A 22,014-nucleotide genomic window follows, 5' to 3' on the forward strand; every position below is an offset into this window, starting at 1 on the left:
TTAAATTTACTTATTTGTCTCAAGTATTACTGACTTCTATGGTTAAACTATCAAGGAATGATATACTAGTTCATATGAAGTATAGTTTATCTATAAACTTCTTGAGTCAACATTACATTGATTGTAATTCGTTAAACTTCTGGATGAATTCAAATATAGGAATTGTAAGAATTATGGAAAACAAGAAGATATTATTGAATATGGTAATGATCAGGTGTTTTACACTGTTACAGATGAGATATATTTATACCAATATAAAGCATACAACTGATAGAGTCAAGTCAATGATATTGACTTGACCATACAAGACTTTATCCTAATACACCCTCCTCAATTGTTACAAGCAGACACTGTAACAAATTGCAGACCAAAGAAATAAAAGAAACTACACCAGAGAGTACCTGACACACTCAACAAGAGCCTAAGAAGCACGAACTCAACAAGAGCCAGTCTGAGAACAACAGACACTCAACAAAATTTAGTCTTACACATTCAACAAGAGCCTAAGCAGCACACACTCAACAAGAGTCAGTGTGAAAAACACAACAAACACTCAACAAGAGTCAGTCTAAAAATAGAGAAAAACATATGCTCAACAAGAACTAATCTGATAAAAAAGAAGAAAACAACTAACAACAGCCGAAGAAGATTGAACTATCCTTTGCAAAATTCTGGAGAAAGTTGGATAACAGAGACCTTTAGTCATCACATCAGCTAATTGTTCTTCAGTCACCACATGGCTAACATGAATGACACCATCCTCCACCAATTCTATGACAGTATGGTAGTCTATCTCCACGTGTTTTGTCATGGAATGGAAGACTGGTGTAGATGCTAAACGGATTTCATTTTGATTGTCACATAGAAAATACAGAGGATAAGCAACTGAAATATTCAATTCTGTTAAGACATATGTAAGCCATTGTAACTCAGCAGTAGCAACAGTCAAACATTTATATTCATCTTCAGTTGAACTTCTTGAAACAGTTGGTTGTTTCTTTAAATACCAAGAAACAACAGACTCATCCATAAACACCACATATCCAGATGTAAATCTTCTTGTGTCAGGGAAACCATCCCAATCAGAATCATACAATCAGTGTATGCGGTTAAGGAACGAATATCACCTTTATTCAAAGTAATACCAGTACCAAAAGTACCCTTTAAATATCTTAATATTCTTTTCACAAAAAAAAAGATGCTGATCAGTGGGAGCATGCATGAATTGAGAAACATAATTAACAACAAAACATACATCAAGTCTTGTACGAGCAATATATTGAAGGTCACCAACTATGGTTCTATGTTCTAAAGGATCAGAAAATAACACACCATTATGAATTGATCATCTCTTAGCCTTGGGAACAGGACTATCGCAAGGCTTGCATTCCAACATTTTTGCCTTAACAATAAATTCCAAAGTATATTTTTGTTGAGTCAAAAAAATTTCATCTGAAGATCTTGTAGCTTAAATTCCAACAATTTTTTTTTCGAATCTCCTAAAACCTTCATAACAAATTCCTTACTCAAAAGCTAGTATCAAATTATTAATAAAAAAACCAGAATTTCCTGTTAGAAGAATGTCATCTACATACAGTAATTATACTATCATATCTGACTCATTGATATAGATAAACATAGAATGATCATTCTTTGATTTAGAAAAACCATAGTGAAGAAGAAAGGAATTAAATCTGTGAAACGAGGCCCTTGGAGCCTTCTTTAAACCATATAAGGATCTTCAAATGGCAAATATAATTTGAAAATTCTGGATTAGTGAACCATGGAGGCTGTTTCCATCAAATTTTAGTTTTACTTTATACACCTACTTGTATCCAAGAATATTCATGTGAGGTTCAAGCAAAACATAATCCCAAGTCTCGTTCAACATGAGAGCATCATTTTCATCTTTCGTAGAAACCATCCACTTTGATTCTTTACATGCTTCTCTAAATTGTTTACGCTCGGAGATATTAGTTAACAAACATGTAAAAGCAGGAGAAACATGATGCTTAATTGAATGATTCAAGATAAAATCTGAGAATTGTTTAGGTTTGGAAATCACTTAATTAATCTAGTAATAACAAAAAGATAAGGAGCAGAAGTAGATGAAGGGAAGTCAGAATCTAAATATTCCATATTAGAATTCTCAATGGAAGGAGAAGAAGGATTATAATAAAAGTTTAATTCATCAAAAATGACATGCCTGGAAATATGAAGTTTATGAGAAACATGATCAAAACATTTGTATCCTTTATGTAAAGGACTATAACCAATAAGTATGCGTTTAACTGAGTTAGGTGACATTTATCAGTTTTATAGTAACCAGGAAAAAGAAAACGGATGGATCCAAAAATTCTTAAAGAAGAATAGTCTGGAGAAACTTGAAGTAAAACTTCATAAGGAGATTTCAATATTGATAAGACAAGAGTTTGGTTTCTACTAATCAAGTATGTGGCAGTAAGTAAGGAATCATACAAAAAAAAAAGAAAAAAAATAGAGAAGGAGTTGACGAATGAAATAAGAGAGTATTACCCATTTCTATAATATGCCTATGATTTCTTTCTGTCAAGCCATTCTGTTTTGGTATGTTGGGACAGGATAATCTAAGATGAATTCCATTTAAATCAAGAAACTGCTCAAATGAACCGTTAGCAAATTCACAAGCATTGTCAGTTTGAAACCATAATATTTTAGTAGAAAATAAATTTTCAATAAGAGATTCAAAATGGGAAAAAAATGTACAACATTTGTTTTTGATTTCGTATGATAAATCTAGTGAAATCTACTGGCATCGTCCATAAAAACAATATAGTATTTAAAGCTAGCATGAGAAACAATTAGAGAAGTTCCCAAACATTTTAGTGAATAAGAGTTAATGCTCTAGACTCATGAGACGAAAAAAGATGAAATGACAACTTTTTGGTTTTAACAATTTTGCAGTGATGACACATTTGGTTATCATGATCAGAAATGAGAGTTATAGCTTCAGTGGAAGGTTAATGTCGGATGATTTTATTTGTTGGATGTCCTAACCTATTATGCCACAAAGAAGAAGAAGCAGTAATAGAAGAATATGATGTAAAGTGAGCATTCTGATTCAAAGAAATGTTTTAGATATGATACAAGTTGTTAACCATTTTACCCTGAGCCAAAATAAAATATAAACTAAGGTCTCCATGGATCAAACACAAACTAACAACAGTTATCCTTAGCAAACTGAGCTACATATAACAAATTATGTTTAATCTCAGGAACTAGTAAAACATGCTTTAACTCAAAACTATTGGCGGTAGTTTTTAGTATGGAAGTACAAGTTTTAGAGATGTCCAGAGTCTTACCATTTCCAACAATGACTTTATCCTTTCCATGATAAGCAAAACTACCCTGAAGCAGACTTTTATCACCAGTCATATGTCTGGAAGCACCAGAATCAAAAATCCAAGTTGTTGAAGTAGAAGCCCCAAAAGGATCATCACATAAATTTGTTGAATTAATTTGCACACCACTAAAAGTTGTTTCAACTTGAGCAATATTGGCAGTATTCTTAGAGTCAGAATTTGGTGGTGGATGATACCTAAAAAAAAACATCTAGTAGCATAGTGACTTTTTTTTCTACATATCTGACATTCAATCGTAGAGAAATCCACAAAAGTCCTATTAGTAGAACCAACAACATTTAAAGCATCTGCACTTGAACTTGTAGAACCAGCCCCACCTTTCAAAAAAACATCATTTTTATTACCATTCTTTGAAGAATTAGCCTGACTATTCTTGTTTTTACCTTTATTCTTGCCATTCTTGTTACCATTATGAGCATTTATCCCATAGAAAGCTGCATGATTATCAAGAATACTGCTATATTATTGATCCTAAGCATTGAGACATTGTTCATGAGTCAGAAGTCTTGCTTTAAATTTACCAAAGGTGTATGGTGTTTCACGATTCCGTGCTAAAATTACAAATGTATCATATTCTCTTCCTAAGCCATTCAGGACGTACATCATTTCATCAGCATCCGAAACACGATCATTAATTGCTGCCAAAGAATCAGTAATAGACTTCAGATTATGCAAATAAACACAAATATATTGAGAACCCCGTCATATCCCATGTAGTTGATTACGTAGAATGTTTCTTCTTTCTCCAATCTGAGATTTAAAAGTGACTTCAAGATACTGCCAAATTGCCCGAGCAGAAGACATACCAAGAACTTCACCAAATATGGTTTCTGTGAATGATGCTTTTAAAAAACTAACAACAAAACAATTTGCGACGCTAATAAATCCATCTCGAATTGACACTAGTAACACCATTGATGAGAACTTGTGAAGGAGGTTCAGATATTTCACCATTAACATAATTCTGATGACCCATCTCTCCACCTATATTGTCCCCACTTAGTCACTGCGGTTATCCGGCAGTGTGGGGTTTTCAATGGGAATCGCTGCGGTTATCCGGCAGCAACTTTCCAGGATTACTTCCGCCCGAGCACACTTAACTGTAGAGCTTTCTGCCAACTATGAAGCCAATTGTGCTGAAAAGTCTTCGGTGTTAGGAAAGGACAAACCATTACTTATATTCCATTCGGAAAGCCACTGTCGAATATCGGTGTATTAGAATACTGCCACCTTAAATTGGAGTTGCCCTCGACTCCAGAATATATCCAAGCCCAGATCTTCGACGTTCCCTCCCCCTCATGAAACTAGTGCCTGAATCCATCTGTCCAGCGTACTATCTCACCCTCAACAGGTGACCCTTCGTCAGCTCTAATACCAACTTGTAACACCCAGAGTTCTATATCAGGGTCAAACCCGTATGGAGGTCCGAACTCGAAGTGTTACGGGTCGGAAAGATACTTTTGCATATATTTTTCTAACTTAAATTTTTACATCAAACGTGATAAAAGCTTTATGAAACATGAATTTGAATTTACAGTGAATATTTTGGTAAAATGATGCAATCTGTCCAGTTTTTAGGATGACAATATAAAATCATTATATTTTGATTGAGCCGTTAGTTTAATGTGAAATTTGGATGTGTTGTATATGATGGTGTCAGGAATGTTCACTAAAATTTTGAGGTAGATCGGACAAAGTTATCACATGAAACATATGATGTAAAATGTCTGTAGTTAACTTGTTTGCATAAATGCTTGAAAGAAATATATGTTGTTAAGCCATGGTTGCTTGTAAGAAAACGATTTTCAAAAGAATAAGATTTCATGTTTTCCCGTTAGATGGAATATGGTTTCATACTAATGGCGGGCAATGATCCCCGAGAGTTAAATGGGTAATGATCCCCACGTGGGAACTCATGTTTCTTGACCATTGATGGGTATGATTCCCATAGGAACTTTTGTTCCTGACCATTGATGGAGGTTGTCCGTGCCGAGAAACGATAGGTGGGTGTACGAACCAAGGTTTTAGTACCGTGAACTCATGATTTGTTGGTGACAATATAAATATGTGAATTTTGTGCTGAAACTTAAATGGATGAATTGTTGAAAACAATATTGTTGTTGTGGAATTGATGAGTTGAATCCTAAATGGATGATTTGTTGATAATAATATTAATGTTGTGAACCCATAGGCTGAATTCTAGATTGGATAATTTATCGAAAACATTGTTGGTATTGTGATTGTTGAATATATCATTAATTCGTTGAAGTTATACTGTGTTTCTTTTTATATGTTTTTTCCTTGACAAATGTTTGCGCATCTTTAGAGAATTGGGAATGCATTCTATTGAGCTATCATCTCACCCCAATTTACATCCTTGCAGATTTATCAAAATTGCACAGTGAAATCTAGGAATGAGTAGATTAGTGATTGCGTTGTTTTCTTGTAATTGTTTGAAATTTAAATTTTAACTAAAACGTTGTTAAAGATTTCTAGTAAATTCAAATTCATGTTTCATAAAGCTTTTATTATGTTTGATATAAAAAAGTTAAGTAAGAAAAATATATGCATAAGTCTCTTTCCGACCCGTAACGCTTCAAGTTCGGATCTCCATACGAGATTGACCCTGGTCTAGAACTCGGGGTGTTACAATAACCATATAGATCAGTTGAGATTCAGACTCAAATTGATCACGCCAAAGCAAAAAAATTGTATGATCGAGTTTTAAAGAAATGAAATTTCCAATATTATTGAAAGGTAAAGAAAAATTACTTGAATTACCATGAACAACATCATTACCAGTAACACCAGCAGCGAAAACCGGATTTTCAACTTGTGATTGATTCAGTAAATTATGTGGATCTTGAATCATATGTTGTTGTTGAGTCGGATTGCTCATTGATCCTATAGTATTCGAGATTGAAAGATAATGAAAAGTAAATCAAGATATCAAGAAAATCAAGATTCAGAAATATGTTAATGAGAAATTCAATCAAATAAGTTGATCAAAGATCAGAAAATTGTTGAGAAAAGATATTTGATTTTGAAGAAGTGAAACGAATCACGAATCTGCTTGGAAAATTTTAAGAAATTATTACAGAGATCCACCTGGATCGGACCTCAATGATACCATATAAGAATTATGAAAAACAAGACGATATTATTGAATATGGTAATGATCAGGTGTTTTACACTGTTATGAAGGAGAGGTATTTATACCAATAGAAGTCAGACAGCTGACAGAGTCAACCATCCTGGACTTTATCCTAATAGGAATTATGTTCGAAAGCAATTTCATAAACATAGTTTAAGAAAATAGACTTGAAAGTGGCACTGATCGATCCTATGACCGATCTCTGGACATTTCCTATCTCCAAATAACCCATAAGCAAATGAATTTGATTTAGCTTTTCGTATAAAATCGCACACAATTTGATTTGGCTTTAGTATTAAAATAAAACGTAATAAAGATATGGGTGGTTCTGGACATACCACTCGCTTGAACCATCCCAAAACCGTACAGACACACGGGTGGACTAGCCTCTCAGAAAAGAAACATGGTCCCGCTTGGTTTGGTTTTGTGTCTGGGCGATTTTTTGCGATGATTTTTTTGATAGTTCGTTAAGAATTTTTGTAAAGGTATTTCCTATCTCCAAGAAACCCATAACCAAAGATAATGAAAAGGAAAATTTTATTTGAATTTGACATTTCAAATTTTTGTAAAACTTTCCTTTTGCAATTTGGTGGGATCGAGAGAAATGGAAGATTATGCCCAAAAGAAATGGAAGATTGTTTAAGATTGTTTAATGGGAAGTACAGAAACCTTCGAGTAAATTGGTGTGTGGGTACAAAGATTTTCGAAGGAATAACTTTAGACTCTGTTCTGCATTTTGTTTTTTTTTTTATTTTTTTATTTTGATTTTATGATGTTCTTTGATTAAGTATTAACTTTTGCTTAGCTTTTTATTTTTTTGATTTTGATTTTGTGATGTTCTTTGATTAAGTAGCTCTGCTATAATTGATTCTACTGTTTTTGTAATCTTTCTTCAGTCCTTACCATCTTGGCAAGTGACTGATCTTTTAATTTCATCTTGCTCTTTTTGAGTAAAAAAATAATAATAATTCTAAGACACCCATACCACCTTCACCCGATGCGACTAAATTAGCTGCCCATTATTATTTTGGGGCAGCCCTCAAATTTGCCAGGTTCATTAATGCACCGAGGCGAACTCCTTTAAGCATTTCATATTTAAGCTGATGGGATGTTAATCCAATAGAGATTAAGCATTTCACATTAAGCTGATGAGATGTTAACCCGATAACTATTTCAAAGTTGCTTTTTACATAGATGATTACACAGACGGACTAAAACCAGAAATGTCATTTACTGCTATATCGCATCAACCATTACAATATTACATAGAAACTGCAAATCTCATACACGCAACCCACAAAAGAAAAGAAAAGAAAAGAAGTGGCACTTTGATGCATACACATACAAAAGCCGATTACCCCATACGCGTACCCATGGCAATGAAACACTAAATTTAGCTGATCTCGATCTCCTTGACATCTTTTGGCTTGGCATTTTCTGTCCTTGGTATAGTAATATAGAGAACACCACCTTTCATTTCAGCTTTGATTTCATCAACTTTGGTATAGTCATTTGTATAGTTTTCTTTGCCAAGAGACACGTCGATCCTGAATAGTGCCTACACAACTCGGCCCGGCCTACTAAGACTTGATATTGTTGTTTTCACCATCAGCTGGGCTCGTAAAAGCCACGGGCATCAGAACTTCGGAATGCTCATTAGTATTTTTGTTATTGTGATCCTAGTAAAGAAATTATGATATTGCAACACTTTTGTTCATATTCGGTTACGACATTATCAATCACAGGAAAAAAAAAAAAAGAAAGAATATTACGACATTATCGACTAGATCTATGGGACAAGGATTGACAAAAGTTTTTTCCAAAAGGAAAGACATTTTAATAGCCGATTCATATATACTAAACATGACGACATTGTGCAAGGAAGCGAAAATGACCACAGTATGTTAGGCACTAAAAGAGAGTCCTATAAAAACTAGACAAAACTGTACTTGCAATTCATTCATATATTAAGAACACTTTTCTTCAGAAAGTAAATATTAAAATTTTCCGTATCTTGAATGTTCCGAAATTTAACAGAGTCTGTATACCCCGGAGGAGTGTTACTGAGAAGAATGTAACCACCACTCGTGTTCTCAGGTCACCCCTTTGGGGTACTCTGTTTCACCACAATTCGATTCGACAATAACAGAGTTTTTATACCCCGGAGGAGTGCTACTGGGAACACATGTGGTGGTTATGGTGGTGGCTGAAATGAACCACCACTCGGGTTCTCAGGTCACCCCTTTGGGGTACTCTGATTCACTGCAATTCTATTCGACTGACCCATTTGGAATGATGCCGTCCTTGGTTTATGAAACTGGTAATTTAGTTCATTTCGACCATCTCCTCCGCCACCTCGACCTTATCATGAAACAACAAATACATAATCGGTCGAGTTGCGGTTGGGATGGTCCATATGCATTAATATCAGTTGAAAGCAATGGGATTAGTTTACAAATGGGCACTTAATTGGTTGGTTCGTCGAATCCCATCTTAGGATTTTAAGTTTCCCAAACTAACTACATTTGCCGAATTGTTTTAACTTGGTTTTACAGGCATGAAAAATCCCTCAAGAAGCTATTGTGAATGAATGTTGCTCTAGTTTGTCGTTCAACGGCAATTGGGTGTGCTAATTTCCTGCACCATGAGCATCAAGAATGATATTGCTGAATGGAGAATCTGAAATCGAAGGCAGTGCGTTATCATCGTGGAGCTCACTTGCTATTATCTCCTGCTACTACTGCTTCTTGGGAATCAACCGCCAACAAAACTATACGGTTCACCATGTAAATTTGTACACAGTGTAGAGTGTAAGGTATTTCACTGTATGCAGATTTTGCTACTTATACACCGAATCCGTACACCACTATGCTAGACCCAAAAATGACTAATGTTTTTGGGAACAGGTGGTTTCACACGAAAACCATTAAACAATGAGGGATGGACACATAGTGATGCATGGATCTGGTGTAGAAATCTTGGTGCAATCAAAGCATTTTCGGATTGTTGATGGCTCAATGCCATCCGGGAAAAAATACAGATTGTAATTTGTACAGCAGTATCATTCTGATATTTTTGAAATGAAATTTGATTTGTTATATTTCTTTGTACAAATTTAGGCTGTACTACTGTATCTAGAGATGTTCCACGGATGACGACATGATATAGCAAAGAGAAAATGTCGACATAATGAATGCCACTAAAAAAAGGACAACTTAATACTCTTGACTGAGTTATACTTGTACCCCAAAGGAGGGATTTTAAGAATCTGAGTTTCATACCCAAAGGCCAAAGGAGTGTGATACTGGAAACCACATGTGGTGGTTTTGGTAGCAAAAAGAACCACCACTTGTGTTCTCAGGTCACACTTTCTTAAGAAGCTCTTGCTGAATGTTGGAATCAACGGTCAATCGCGTGGTTTTCCTACATCATGAGTAACAGTCAACAATACATATGATGAGTGAGGACCAGATGCAGAGGCAAATACAACAATACATTTTCTCATGTAGGTGCTTCGTGCTGCGTGTATGTTCCATCTGTTTTTCAAAATTCCACCACATAGTAATTTAAGTACTTCAGTTAGAAGGGAAATCCATTAGTACACACCTGTGACCAATACAAGAAATTCTTTTATTTTAAAAATTGTATACAATGGATAACCCAAATTCAACAACTGATTTGCAAAATATACTCCTCTTGCAATCACCATGTCTACATCTCCAAGGCTAGATTTTGTTTGACATTTCAACCTTATATCAGAAGGTATGAATGCCAATCCCCATTTCACAATCTTCAAAATCATCAATAAATAATAACCACACTTTGATGTGATGGTTTGCTACCTCACCCTTCCAAAGATAAAAGGAAGAGATAAAACATGGGAAAGAATCCCCTCATATATATAATACCTGAAAGATGTGTAATTGCAGAAATCAATTGTAGTTATGTTCCCCAATCAAAGCTTCGGCGACAGTAGCGCCTGCTTTCGTTTTGCATACTCATGAGCTACGCTGACTGCTGTCTGACTATGCCGCAAGGAGAACTCTGCGAGTAGGATTTGGCTTTCACTTGGCGTTAGATCACCGTGAGCACCCTGAAAAATGCAGTAAAGCACTTCTTGGTTATCTTTAGCAGATTAAATTAAATAGACAGCTTTAACTAACCGATGCCCCAGGAAGAAAAATATGACTTATCATTTCTTGCACACAATAAGGTAAGTTTCTCCATACCAACTGAATGACGATGGTCCGCCGTGCATATGAAGTTAATGAAGTTTGACTCCAACCTAAGGAAAAGGTAACTTCAAATCTTAAGAATCTAAAACAAGCCAGGGCTCTGTGAAGGAGTACCAAACCACCTAGATGCTAATCACTTAATTCCATGCTTCCTGAGAAAAGGTATAGTATTCACAATTGTACAGAATGAAGTTCAGTTTATAGCCAACACAGGTAACAGCTCATGACCCAGGAGGCAACAAAATTTATTTCCTAAAGCCCAAAGGAACTCATAATCCTTCTGTCTCACTTCATACATATATAAGGATAGGGTTCAAATAGGTATTACCAGGCGATTAGTCCTATCACAAACTGCATGGTGCATGAGGATGCCTGAAGCAACTGAAACATTGAACGAGTCCACCATGCCTTTCGTAGGAACACTACAATGCAAGTCAGACAATTCCAGGGCCTCTTTGCTTATGCCCCTGTAGGTCAGGTAATTACCACCAAGAAGTTAATTGCGGTTAATAAATGAAGGATATAAAGCACATTTGATGCTGGAAGAAGAGGAAGAGAGAATACGTATTTTCATTTCCGACAACTATTGCAGTTGGGCAAGACCAGTCCATGTCATAGATGGAAACCTAGAAACCATAAAAACGACTAATTAATCAGTCACTAGGTTTTTGCAGTCCATGACTGCAACAAAATACACATAAGTACATAGACTTTTTAATTTTTTAAGAAATGCAAGTTGATAAGAAAAAATAAGTATTCTCACAACAAAGAGAAAATAAAGAGGAAATGTACTACCGCATCATTTGACAAGTGTGTTGTAGCAATGCGATAACCGCGTGATTTCAGTACACTAAAGCACTCTTTGGTAGAGTTCCAAACTTCAATATCCAACCATTTCTCGGCACCCATGCTAACATGACGATTGTCTTTATATCTGGTCCAAGGATAAAGAGAAACAATCGAAAAGTAAGTACCTGTTTGAGTTAACCCAACACATATTCCACAATTTAACAATATAATACCACATTTCAGACACATATTATTGAAGGCAATAAAAAAACCCAGGGAAAATAACTTATAAAAATGAAGGCATTTCACCTCAATGCACCTTTTCGAGTTATCGCAAGAAACCACATGAACTGATTGAAATCCTAAAGCATCAGCTGAACGAAAAATGGCCGAAACATTCCCAAAATCACTTAAACCTTCGACTACCAAACAAACAGAATAACTTCTATTCTGCACAACATTTCTAATCCTTTCCTTTCTTACATCCATTATCATACCATCAAGAGCTTCCATTATTTCATTACTAGTTAAACATAAACTCCCAGACTTGAACATATCAATATAAGGAAACCAACGACTTGGGTCATCATTTTCATTTTTTCGCTCCATTTTCATAAATCTCGCAACACCATTACGGTTCCTAAGTAACTCTCCCACCGTATCTTTTCCGGTTTTATCAAAGAAATCAGTAGTTTCTGGTGAAATTGCTGAAATACTAGAACCGTAAGACCTTGTAGTAAAAGAACAAGAAGAAGCATTCTTGGAATCAAATCCTAACCCTAATCAACACAAGTTAATAATTTCAATAACAGAAGATTAAAACTGAAATTAAAATGTGTAGAAAGAGCGAGAAATTTGGGAAGTTTACCTCGAATCTGAGAGAGAAATGATGTTAAACAAAGATTAGATGAAGTATGTGAAACCCCTAATCGATTTCTTCTGTTGATTAGGTTGTGTTGTAGAGAAGAGATTGATGTGTGAACTAGGGTTTTACATACAGTCATGGCTGTACAAAAGAGGGGAAATCAAAAACGCGCCAAAGCGATAGCAAGAAAAAGGATAGCGTTTAGTATTATTCACATCCGGATTCCGGACTTCTACACATATTTATTTCGGTGTAACTCACACCTACATACGGTAATGACTAATGAGCCAGCGGAGGCATTAGCAGCGCTAAGAGCAATTCCTATGGGTAAGAACAAACACATTCTTTTATTGAGTCAGGTGGATGGCCAAACTAGGTTTTCCACTATGGTAAAGCATTAGGCGTTAGACTAATAGACGTGTGATCCAGGTTATAACGCTGGCATCAGTAGATCCAACGCTGGCGTCGGAAGGACAAACGCTGGTGTTGGAAGAACCAACACGGCGTCTCAAGATAAATCGATGGCGTTTTTGCTACAAACGCCAACGGGTAGTTTTTTAAAATTCGAAATTCACTTTTTACCTCTATAAATTACCACTATCTTCAAACAATTCACTCACACCAAAATTCACTTGAATTTTCTCTTCTAAAATGGCTGAAAAGGCGATCACACTTTTTTGCGATACAAAACTTGAAGTTGTTGTTTCTAAGATATGTGGGAGTCTTAAAAAGATTGAAAATTGTAAAAGGAAAATGCAAGTTTTAGAAGTTGTTGCAAGAAAATGTTCCGCTAAAAGGCAAAGAAGAGCTCCAGTATTGAAAGTTAACAAAAAAAAATTCAAAAACAAAGGTGAAACTGTCAAAGAGCGTGTTGAATAAAAAATACGTCAAATGAAGATAAACAGGAGGCAAAATGTTGTACTTGATTTTTATTGAAGTTTTTATTATTGTCTAAGTTTATATCTTGTAAAAGAATTGGCAGTAATATCAATGAATGAAAATGTTTATATTTTAAAATAGATTTCCACTTCAGATTAAGTAAAACTTATTACAATTTAAACTTGCAAATAACATCAAACTACATTTTAATAAACCACAACAAAAACATCAAACTACATCAAATCCAGCGACATTCTCTCGGTAAAGTTCATAGCATTCAAAATGCCTAAACTCTCTCCCGCTTTCTTCGGTAAACTTGGTATGAGCGATGGTTTTCTGTAAAACAAATAAATAACAAGTTCAGATATTTTTATGATGCAGTTGAGTCCATGAGGACAAAGGTAAGATACTCACAAATTCTTCGTTGGATAATCCAGAATTGCTACGATGAACTATCCACAATACTTCCATATAATGTTTGACTTCATTAGTGATGAATGCAATTCTTAGTTCTAGGTGTTGATACATGAAAAATAACACCCCTTAGCAGGTTGGGGATGCCCCAAAAAAGTAGGGATAAACTTGGATCAAGAAATAAGGACTTGGGGACTAAACCCAAGCCCACGTAAAAGATACCCATAAAGGGTGGAAGGACAAAGGAGGAATTAACAAAGAAGAAAGAGGTTATGTTAAGGAATGACATTAGTGGTAATTAAGAAGGTTTAGGACATGTGGCATGATGTCATAAAAAGAGGAGTTTTCAGAAAAGCCTATATAAGGAAGGACAAGATACAATGGAAAGGGAACTCTCTCTCTTACTATTATTGGTATTGTGAGGTCATGTGCAATAGCTAGGACGGGTATTAACATTTGGCGACCACACCCGGAGACTCGTGCTTAGCTCACAGATGACAAACATAGGACGCGCCAATCCGGGCGCTACAGGAGATCAAGCGGCTAATCAACCCACTAACCTCGATCAAGTAACTTTAGAGGATGATGACAGCGAGGAGGAAACACCGATCCTAAGCGTGATCAAGCAATCGGCAAATCATGTAGCTCGATCAACGGAACCCGCATCGCTTGCACTACAGAGCATGCAAGAAGAATTGAAACAGCGCCCTCAAAGGAGACAAGAATTAGATAATTGGATAGCCCAAGCGGTCGTATCAGGACAAAGCGCCCCAGAAGAGGCGAGAGAAGAAGAACACCATGCCAATAGAACAACAGTAGCGTCACAAGATAAAATCGTCGAATACCTAGAGCAGAACTACTATGTGGTAAAACAAGACAACCATTACCGTGTAAGCAGCCCATACCCCGCACATATCCAGACGTACTCGTACCCCGAAGATTATATCTCTCCAAAGTTCAAAACATATGAAGAACAAGGGAACGCGCGAGAACATCTCGGTCGATTCTTGTCAGCTATGAAAGACAGGGCCAATGATTAAAAATTTTGCTTAAAATAATTACCTAAGTCACTTACGGGAACAACATTCTCTTGGTACGATAATTTAAAAGAAGAAAGTGTTGATTCCTAGAAGACCTTGTCTACACTCTTTCTTGGAAAATTTTATTCGGCTAAAAGGAAAATCACTGCAATAGATCTAAGCAGGAGCGAACAACGAGTAGGAGAAGACATAAGAAAATATATCTCGCGGTTCATACGCTTGACTTTAGACTGCCATGAAGATATCAATGAGGAAGCACTTGTGGAGATCTGCGTACGAGGAATGACCCTGGATTTCAAAGGAAGCTTGATTAATTTCAAGTTCCAAACCTTTGTAGCGCCAGAAGAAGCGTCCGACAGGATCGCCGATTGTATAGAAGACGTACCCAAAGAATCTACCTGGCGTACCACAATCGGTGCTGTGACAGGAACTTCTTACGATGAGAGATCCATTGCTAATAGAGAAAATTGGAATCGGCTACAAGGAGATAGAAGGAATCAAGGAAGGCGTGGAAGAGGAAGGCGAGACAATAAAGCGCCGCCCCCTCTCCCGTGCAATAAAGATCGAATAATCAAACTCTTAAACTAGTGAGTCGTTGAAGGAGAGATTCAATTACCTCCGACTACGATGAACATCAATAAAATGGACAAAAGCTCAATTAATTACTGTCATTATCATCGAAGAATGGAACATCCAACGGAGGAGTACTTCGCCATTCGAAGCATATTTGAACGAAAAAGGATAGTCGGGGAGCTCGATAGCACAAAGCAAACGATCGCGCGCGATCTATTCCCACGCTATTGACCCAGAAGAGAAGGAATCCAAGTACGGGTGTTCGATATATAAGCAACTTTATTCTGGTAAAATAAAATAAAATAATAACAGACGTTTCTAGAATTGGCGAGCAAACACTTCAAATGGTCTCAGGTTAGCTAAATGCGCCTGATTGACTGACAAACTTTACAAAAGGTACCGGCATGCAAAGGGCGCTCGGTCGACTGACAAAAGGTTTCAGGTTAGCCAAAGGCACCCGATTGACTGACAAAAGGTCTCAGGATAGCCAAAGGCGCCTGATCGACTGACAAACTTTACAAAAGGTCTCAGGTTAGCCAAAGGCTCCTGATCGACTAACAAAAGGTCTCAGGTCATCCAAAGGCACTTGATTGTCTGAAAAAAGGTCTCAGGATAACCAAAGGCGTCTGATCGACTGTCAAACTTTACAAAAGGTCTCAGGTTAGACAAAGGCGCCTGATCGACTGACAAAAGGTCTCAGGTTAGCTAAAGGCGCCTGATTGACTGACAAACTTTACAAAAGTTCCCGTCATGCCAAGGGCGCTCGGTTGACCGACAAAATGTCTCAGGTTAGCCAAAGGCGCCTAATTTACTGAAAAAAGGTCTCAGGATAGCCAAAGGCACCTGACCGACTGACAAACTTTACAAAAGGTCTCAGGTTAGCCAAAGGCGCCTGATCGACTGACAAAAGGTCTCAGGTTAGCTAAAGGCACCTGATTGACTGACAAACTTTACAAAAGGTTTTGGCATGCCAAGGGTGCTCGGTTGACCGACAAAAGGTCACAGGTCAGCCAAAGGCGCTTGATTGACTGACAACAGGTTTCAGGATAGCCAAAGGCATCTGATCGACCGACAAACTTTACAAAAAGGTCTCAGGTTAGCCAAAGGGGCCTGATCGACTGACAAGGCCTCAGGTCAGCCAAATGCGCTTGATTGACTGACAAAAGGTCTCAGGTTATCTGAAGGCACCTGATCGACTGACAAACTTTACAAAAGGTCTCAGGTTAGCCAAAAGCGTCTGATTGACTGATAAAAGGTCTCTGGATAGCCAAAGGCGCCTGATCGACTGACAAACTTTACAAAAGGCCCCAACGTGCCAAGGACACTCGGTCGACTGACAAAAGGTCTCAGGTTAGCCAAAGGCGCCCGATTGACTGACAAATTTTACCAAAGGTCCTGGGATGCCAAAGGCGCCTGATCGAGAAATTTCTGTAACAAGAATAAGGGGAGAGTAGGCGTGTTTTATCGACGCCCGCCCCGCCCACAACACCCTGGATAAAAAGAAGAAAAAAAGAGCAGGGAGGGGGGGGAGTAGGCGCGTTTAATCAACGCCCACCCCGCCCATAACCCCTTGGATAAAAATAAAAAGGGGAGAGTAGGCGCGTTTAATCAACGTCTATCATACCACCTCCGCAAAACAAAAAGAGGGGAAAGGGGGAAGGAGTAGGCGCATTCAGCGAACGTCCACTCCACCCAGCAACCCATCACCACAAACATACAAATACCAATGAAACACTCCATAATAAAATACTAGCGGAAGAAATCAATCCAAACACCAACATCCAACAATAGAACATCAAGTTTAAACAGAAACAAAAGAACAACACAAAAGCGCCACAAGCAAATCAAAGCTTTTCCAACTCCTGCGGCTTCCCCTCAAGCTCAGCGCGGACCTTAACCTCAGCAGTTTCGGCTCGCAATACCTCGTCATTGGCCGATCCAACGTCGATAATTAGCTGGTTCAACACCATCTTCTTACTGGAAGTCGTCTCAGAGCACTTCTTCAGCCTCTCCTTCAACCGAGAGATCTGGATAGTAAGACGACTGCGAGGATCATTGCAGCTTCTCACTTTCACTAAAAGATCCTTCAGCCATGCAATAGAAAACTTGACATTGAGTGCAGATTGCACGGAAGATTCCCAGCTGCGCAGCCTTACCTCATCAACAAGATCATCCCCTATGTGCGTGAGTTAGTCAGCGATTTCCAGAAGATTCCGCGTCATGTAGCATAGGATAGGGACCCACAATAAACACACCGTTGCCATATGGACGCCACCACGCTCGACAATGTCCCTATAGTTGGAAGCATAAATGGTAGGGACCCAAAAGCCATGGACAAGGGTATGAGTAGAAGGGTCCACACCGGCTTCGGCAGCGCTCACCACTAAAGGAAAACAAAACTGCGGGTCCTCAGGGATCCCCGTCACGACGTGGGTGTTTGATGTGATAGTAGGAGCGTTAGTTGGTTCCTCTGGAGGAATGGATGAGTCGCCGCCATCCACCTTGGTACGCTTAACAAATCCATCACCACCAGGAACGACGCGCCTAGTACCGTCCATATAGGGCCTCGCAGTTTCCTTCCGCTTCTTACCCATATCCTAGCACCGATGGTGATACGTCAAACCAGAAATAAGATGAGCAGAATAACAAAAAAGAGGAAGGGGGAGAACCAACCTCGGGAATTGACGAACCTAGCGGAGTATCAGTAACTTTGGAATGGGACGTGGAGGAACTAGAGGAAGACCCAGAGTCACTGGTGGAACCTGACAAGTGAGAAATGAGCATCATAGCGAAAGGCCAATTTAGATTTATAAGAGGAGAAGAAAGAGTAATGATAAAAGGAAAGACACGTATTAAATAAGAAAGTACCTGCAGGCTCATTAACGTTTAACCCCACGTGGGATGAGGACCCACCAAAAGTTGACCGGTTAGACCCAGAAGGACTCATCGATTGCAGAACGTCACTGGGAGATACTGGAAACTCACTCCTGCCATGGATGGTTTCATCCCTAAGAGGGTGAATTGATGACACACGAAGACGTGGTGACACCCAGCCGCCTCCCGAAGGAAGGTTAATCCCCAAGTCCTTGAGCTGGTCTACAAATGAAGGAGCCGGACTTCCGCCCGTATCCCTAGGAGGTTGTGATGCACTCCTCCGATGGCTTTGACGAGGCTGAAAGGATGCAGTATTAGCATAGGAACAAGGACGCGGATCAAAAGACTGATTCGCCTCCGGCCTAGCCTTTTTCTTCAAACTACGCTCCGTCCAATCGCACTCGGGCATGTTCAGGTACTCCTCCATCACAGAAGAAGGGACCTTCCACCCTAGGCGATTGGAAGGAAGGGTTCCCTGGGGAAAATGATTTCTTCCATCCATCACAATCAAGATCAAGCCGAAGAACATAGCAATGAGCAATATAAAAGAGAGGAGACGACGAAGGAAATAATGAGTACCTGAGGCACTAAAGGACTAGCGGACATCCTCACATTCAGCCGAGGGGGCTTTCGATCGGAGAACGATCCCTTATTTAGTTTCCCGGGTTTGTAATCGTCAGGCGGGGTCCAAGAGGTCACCACCGGGTCCGAGCAACCTTTTTTTGGCGGGGACTAAGCGATGTTCAGCAGCCACAACATCGTCGAGTTTGATACTTCCAGACGCATGGATCTCCCGAAGGTCTTGAACGGTCAGTTCACGAGGGGGAGACGATTCACGCAAAAGGAAGTTTAGAGATCGACACTTTAAAAGATCATGGTACTCATGGGCCCTCTCAGTAACCGCTGAAGGCCGCGTGGAGATGGGTTGCTTAAACGAAAAATTGATCCCTCGATCAGACAAGCGAGTCGGCCTTTTGAAAACATAACGATTGAAACTAGCGATAATATCCTCGGTGTTAGAACTATCCGGATGAGGGAATCTGTGAGGAACTCCTTGATCGAACCCTACCTGTCGAGCCGCGCGATCAGGATTATACGCCACGACAATAAATTTACCAACATAAAATCAGGAAGGTAACCAGGTAACACATCCATCACCGAATCGAAATCAGCTTCGGATAAGGGTCTTGAGGAATCCAATTCGGTGTCAAAAGGAGCAAGAAAATCGTAATGCGCTGGACCCGAACGATCGTCCTGGTAAGGGAATGACTCAAAGTCCTTGGCCACATCCAAGTGCTTGCCCAAGTTTCCTTTTGGTACCTTACCCTTCAAATGCCACAGAGCTATCTGAGGATAGCCATAAGCGATCGATACCTTCTTAATCGAACCATCATCCTGCCTAACGTCTTCTTCACGATGGACGGCAAGATCATTTGGTTCTGGTGCACACGGTGGAACGTGTTCCCAATACCAGGCCTGCACGAAGGAAGCATGGATGTAGGTATCAATCTTATGAGACGAACCCACAGTTTGGAGATCTCGACAAAACAAATCAAGGTGGCGATACAAACCGCCCAAAAACATTGGGGCAAGCGGAAAGGAAACCCCTCGGGATAACAATACCGCCATTGGCACAAGCTCGCCTTTAATAGTATCCTGGGGATTGTACTCAAACACGCCATGAGACACCCAAAAAAAGATGAAGGCAGCTAACTCCACGCGAGGATTCTTCTCCTTACGATTACAAGGGAACACTTTCTTATCAACAACTTGAGGAGCCCAATACTTCAGCCAGAGGGAAAAAGAAGCACGACGATTAACTTTGAAAACACATTCGGAGTCGGCTTCTGACGGATTGGACGAACCATGAATCGCCTCATACGCGCGGAAAGAACTAGACAGCAAGCAGTCACCAGACGAGCTTTTAGGAGACGCCTTCTTCTCCCCTACCCACTTTGCTTTCCCCTTCTTGGCGGACGACGACGTCCCCTTTGCATGAGCTGCCTCCTCGCCTTTAACTTGCTCCGGGGGCGCTTGGGTCTTCCATACCAGTTCACGATGAGAATCGTCCTTGCATTTCAGCAGATAAGTAGACAACCTCTTGTCTTCGTCATTTAGCGCTCCAAAGACAGCCGCCTCCTCATATGAGTGACTACCATGAATCGGCAACCCTGTAAGGGCGATTACATCCTCCAAGACGATAGTAGCTTCTCCCCATGCTGTGAAGAGAGTATGAACGGGAGTCCAACGATAGAAGAGCCGCGTTATGTCGTAGAAACATCTATTCACCTCCCGCTTGAGATACGAGTGTATAGCCTCCCGCTCGAGCTGCCCAATGCGGCAATACTGGATGAGTCTTGGACTTGGAACGAATATCAATAGAGGGAAGGTTGTAATCGCCATGATGAATGGCCATCCGAGGAAAAGCTTTGAATGTAAAGGCATCCATGCTCTCCGATTCAGGTCGCATAAGCCATCCAGGAGCAATAGGGAAAGGAAGCACATGAGGATTTAGGAGACGAGAAACTAAAACATCGTCCAGAGGGAAAGCGCGTTCACCTCCGCGGAATTCCCTTAACCTTAGGGCGCGTTTTAAAGCGGGACCACTCGTAAACTCGGCGAGCGTGTACAGCCTGCCATCCGCTGGGACAGGAAAAATGATCTCTCCCTGACCGGGATTCTCCGCCTCATCAGAGCCGGCGCTATTAGGTTGTTCGGACTCGCTACTTTCATTAGACGACGAGCTGCTAGAGGAACTACTAGACATGGCAAGTGATCGGGCGTGTTCAGAGCAGGAGAAGAAAGAATAATGTTGAAAAAGGGAGAAGTTGATAGTCATATATATAGGAAGGTCTCAAGGCCGAACGTGGCAGTTATGAGTAAGAATGTCAACCATCAGAAACTAAAAGAAAAAGGGGGTTTTGCACGATGAGAAGTCGAAACGTCGCCCACGATCACGGGTCTGACGAGATAAATAGAGCTTGTTGTGGACACTGGGAGACGCCCTAAAAAATCTTTTGATTATTGGATCATCCACTGATTAATCCAATAGTCAGGGGACTAATGTTGATACATGAAAAATAACACCCCTTAGCAGGCTGAGGATGCCCCAAAAGAGTAGGGATAAACTTGGGTCAAAAAATAAGGACTTGGGGACTAAACCCAATCCCACATAAAAGATACCCATAAAGGGTGGAAGGACAAAGGAGGAATTAACAAAGAAGAAAGAGGTTATGTTAAGGAATGGCATTAGTGGTAATTAAGAAGGTTTAGGACATGTGGCATGATGTCATAAGAGGGGTTTATAGAAAAGCCTATATAAGGAAGGACAAGATACAATGGAAAGGAAACTCTCTCTCTTACTATTATTGGTATTGTGAGGTCACGTGCAATAGCTAGGACGGGTAGGACCTAAATCGAAATTTGGGTATTAACACTAGGCTCTTACTGTTTCTTATGGCTTCGTTCCGCGATGCTACAAAATGTCCCAATACTCTTTCCCAGAAATTGTCATTGTTCATTGGTCTCACCATATGATGTAACCAACATCTAACAAGAGCAATATCTTATTCCATTGTAAATCCCGGCAGCGACATTCGAGTGCAATAACGATGTGCTTGAGATGGACCATCTTTTCGAATTCTGAAACACGCTTCGTAACGAAAAGGTTTACCGTGAGCTTCCTCCCAATTATCAAGAGCTGTTTGGATCACTTCATCTTCAGTTACACCGCTGAAATTTTCTCGATCAATTTCCATTACCAGGACAACAAATGGCTGGACAGCAAGCC

The 22,014-nt window shown here is 39.4% G+C and overlaps 1 protein-coding gene across 4 annotated transcripts; it reads right to left on the reverse strand.

The window, feature by feature from the left end:
* Positions 1 to 9,685: 9,685 nt before the first annotated feature.
* Positions 9,686 to 12,656, reverse strand: LOC113275866 (tRNA (guanosine(18)-2'-O)-methyltransferase-like). 4 transcript variants are annotated; one of them, XM_026525436.1, is made up of 7 exons: positions 12,448 to 12,655; positions 11,899 to 12,358; positions 11,586 to 11,724; positions 11,355 to 11,416; positions 11,119 to 11,257; positions 10,464 to 10,648; positions 9,686 to 9,978 (listed from the first exon to the last, which is right to left on the reverse strand). In XM_026525436.1, exons 1-6 carry the CDS (start codon positions 12,581 to 12,583, stop codon positions 10,511 to 10,513), a joined length of 1,074 nt encoding a protein of 357 aa, XP_026381221.1. In that variant the 5' UTR covers positions 12,584 to 12,655; the 3' UTR covers positions 9,686 to 9,978; positions 10,464 to 10,510. The 4 variants fall into 4 exon arrangements, with proteins under 4 accessions (XP_026381221.1, XP_026381222.1, XP_026381220.1 ...); XM_026525437.1 differs by lacking the exon at positions 9,686 to 9,978 and adding an exon at positions 10,018 to 10,091; XM_026525438.1 differs by lacking the exon at positions 9,686 to 9,978 and adding an exon at positions 10,785 to 10,840 and having other exon boundaries at positions 10,512 to 10,648; positions 12,448 to 12,656.
* Positions 12,657 to 22,014: the final 9,358 nt, after the last annotated feature.

This window comes from Papaver somniferum, chromosome 4 (genome assembly GCF_003573695.1).
Source record: "Papaver somniferum cultivar HN1 chromosome 4, ASM357369v1, whole genome shotgun sequence".
Lineage (NCBI taxonomy): Eukaryota > Viridiplantae > Streptophyta > Magnoliopsida > Ranunculales > Papaveraceae > Papaver > Papaver somniferum.

Coding starts and splice junctions, on each gene's coding strand:
- LOC113275866 (XM_026525436.1), bottom strand. CDS start 12,583: ATGACTGTATGTAAAACCCTAGTTCACACATCAATCTCTTCTCTACAA. Junction 12,359..12,447: donor ATTTCTCTCTCAGATTCGAG/GTAAACTTCCCA, acceptor TGTGTTGATTAG/GGTTAGGATTTGATTCCAAG. Junction 11,417..11,585: donor CACACTTGTCAAATGATGCG/GTAGTACATTTC, acceptor TATGGTTTCTAG/GTTTCCATCTATGACATGGA.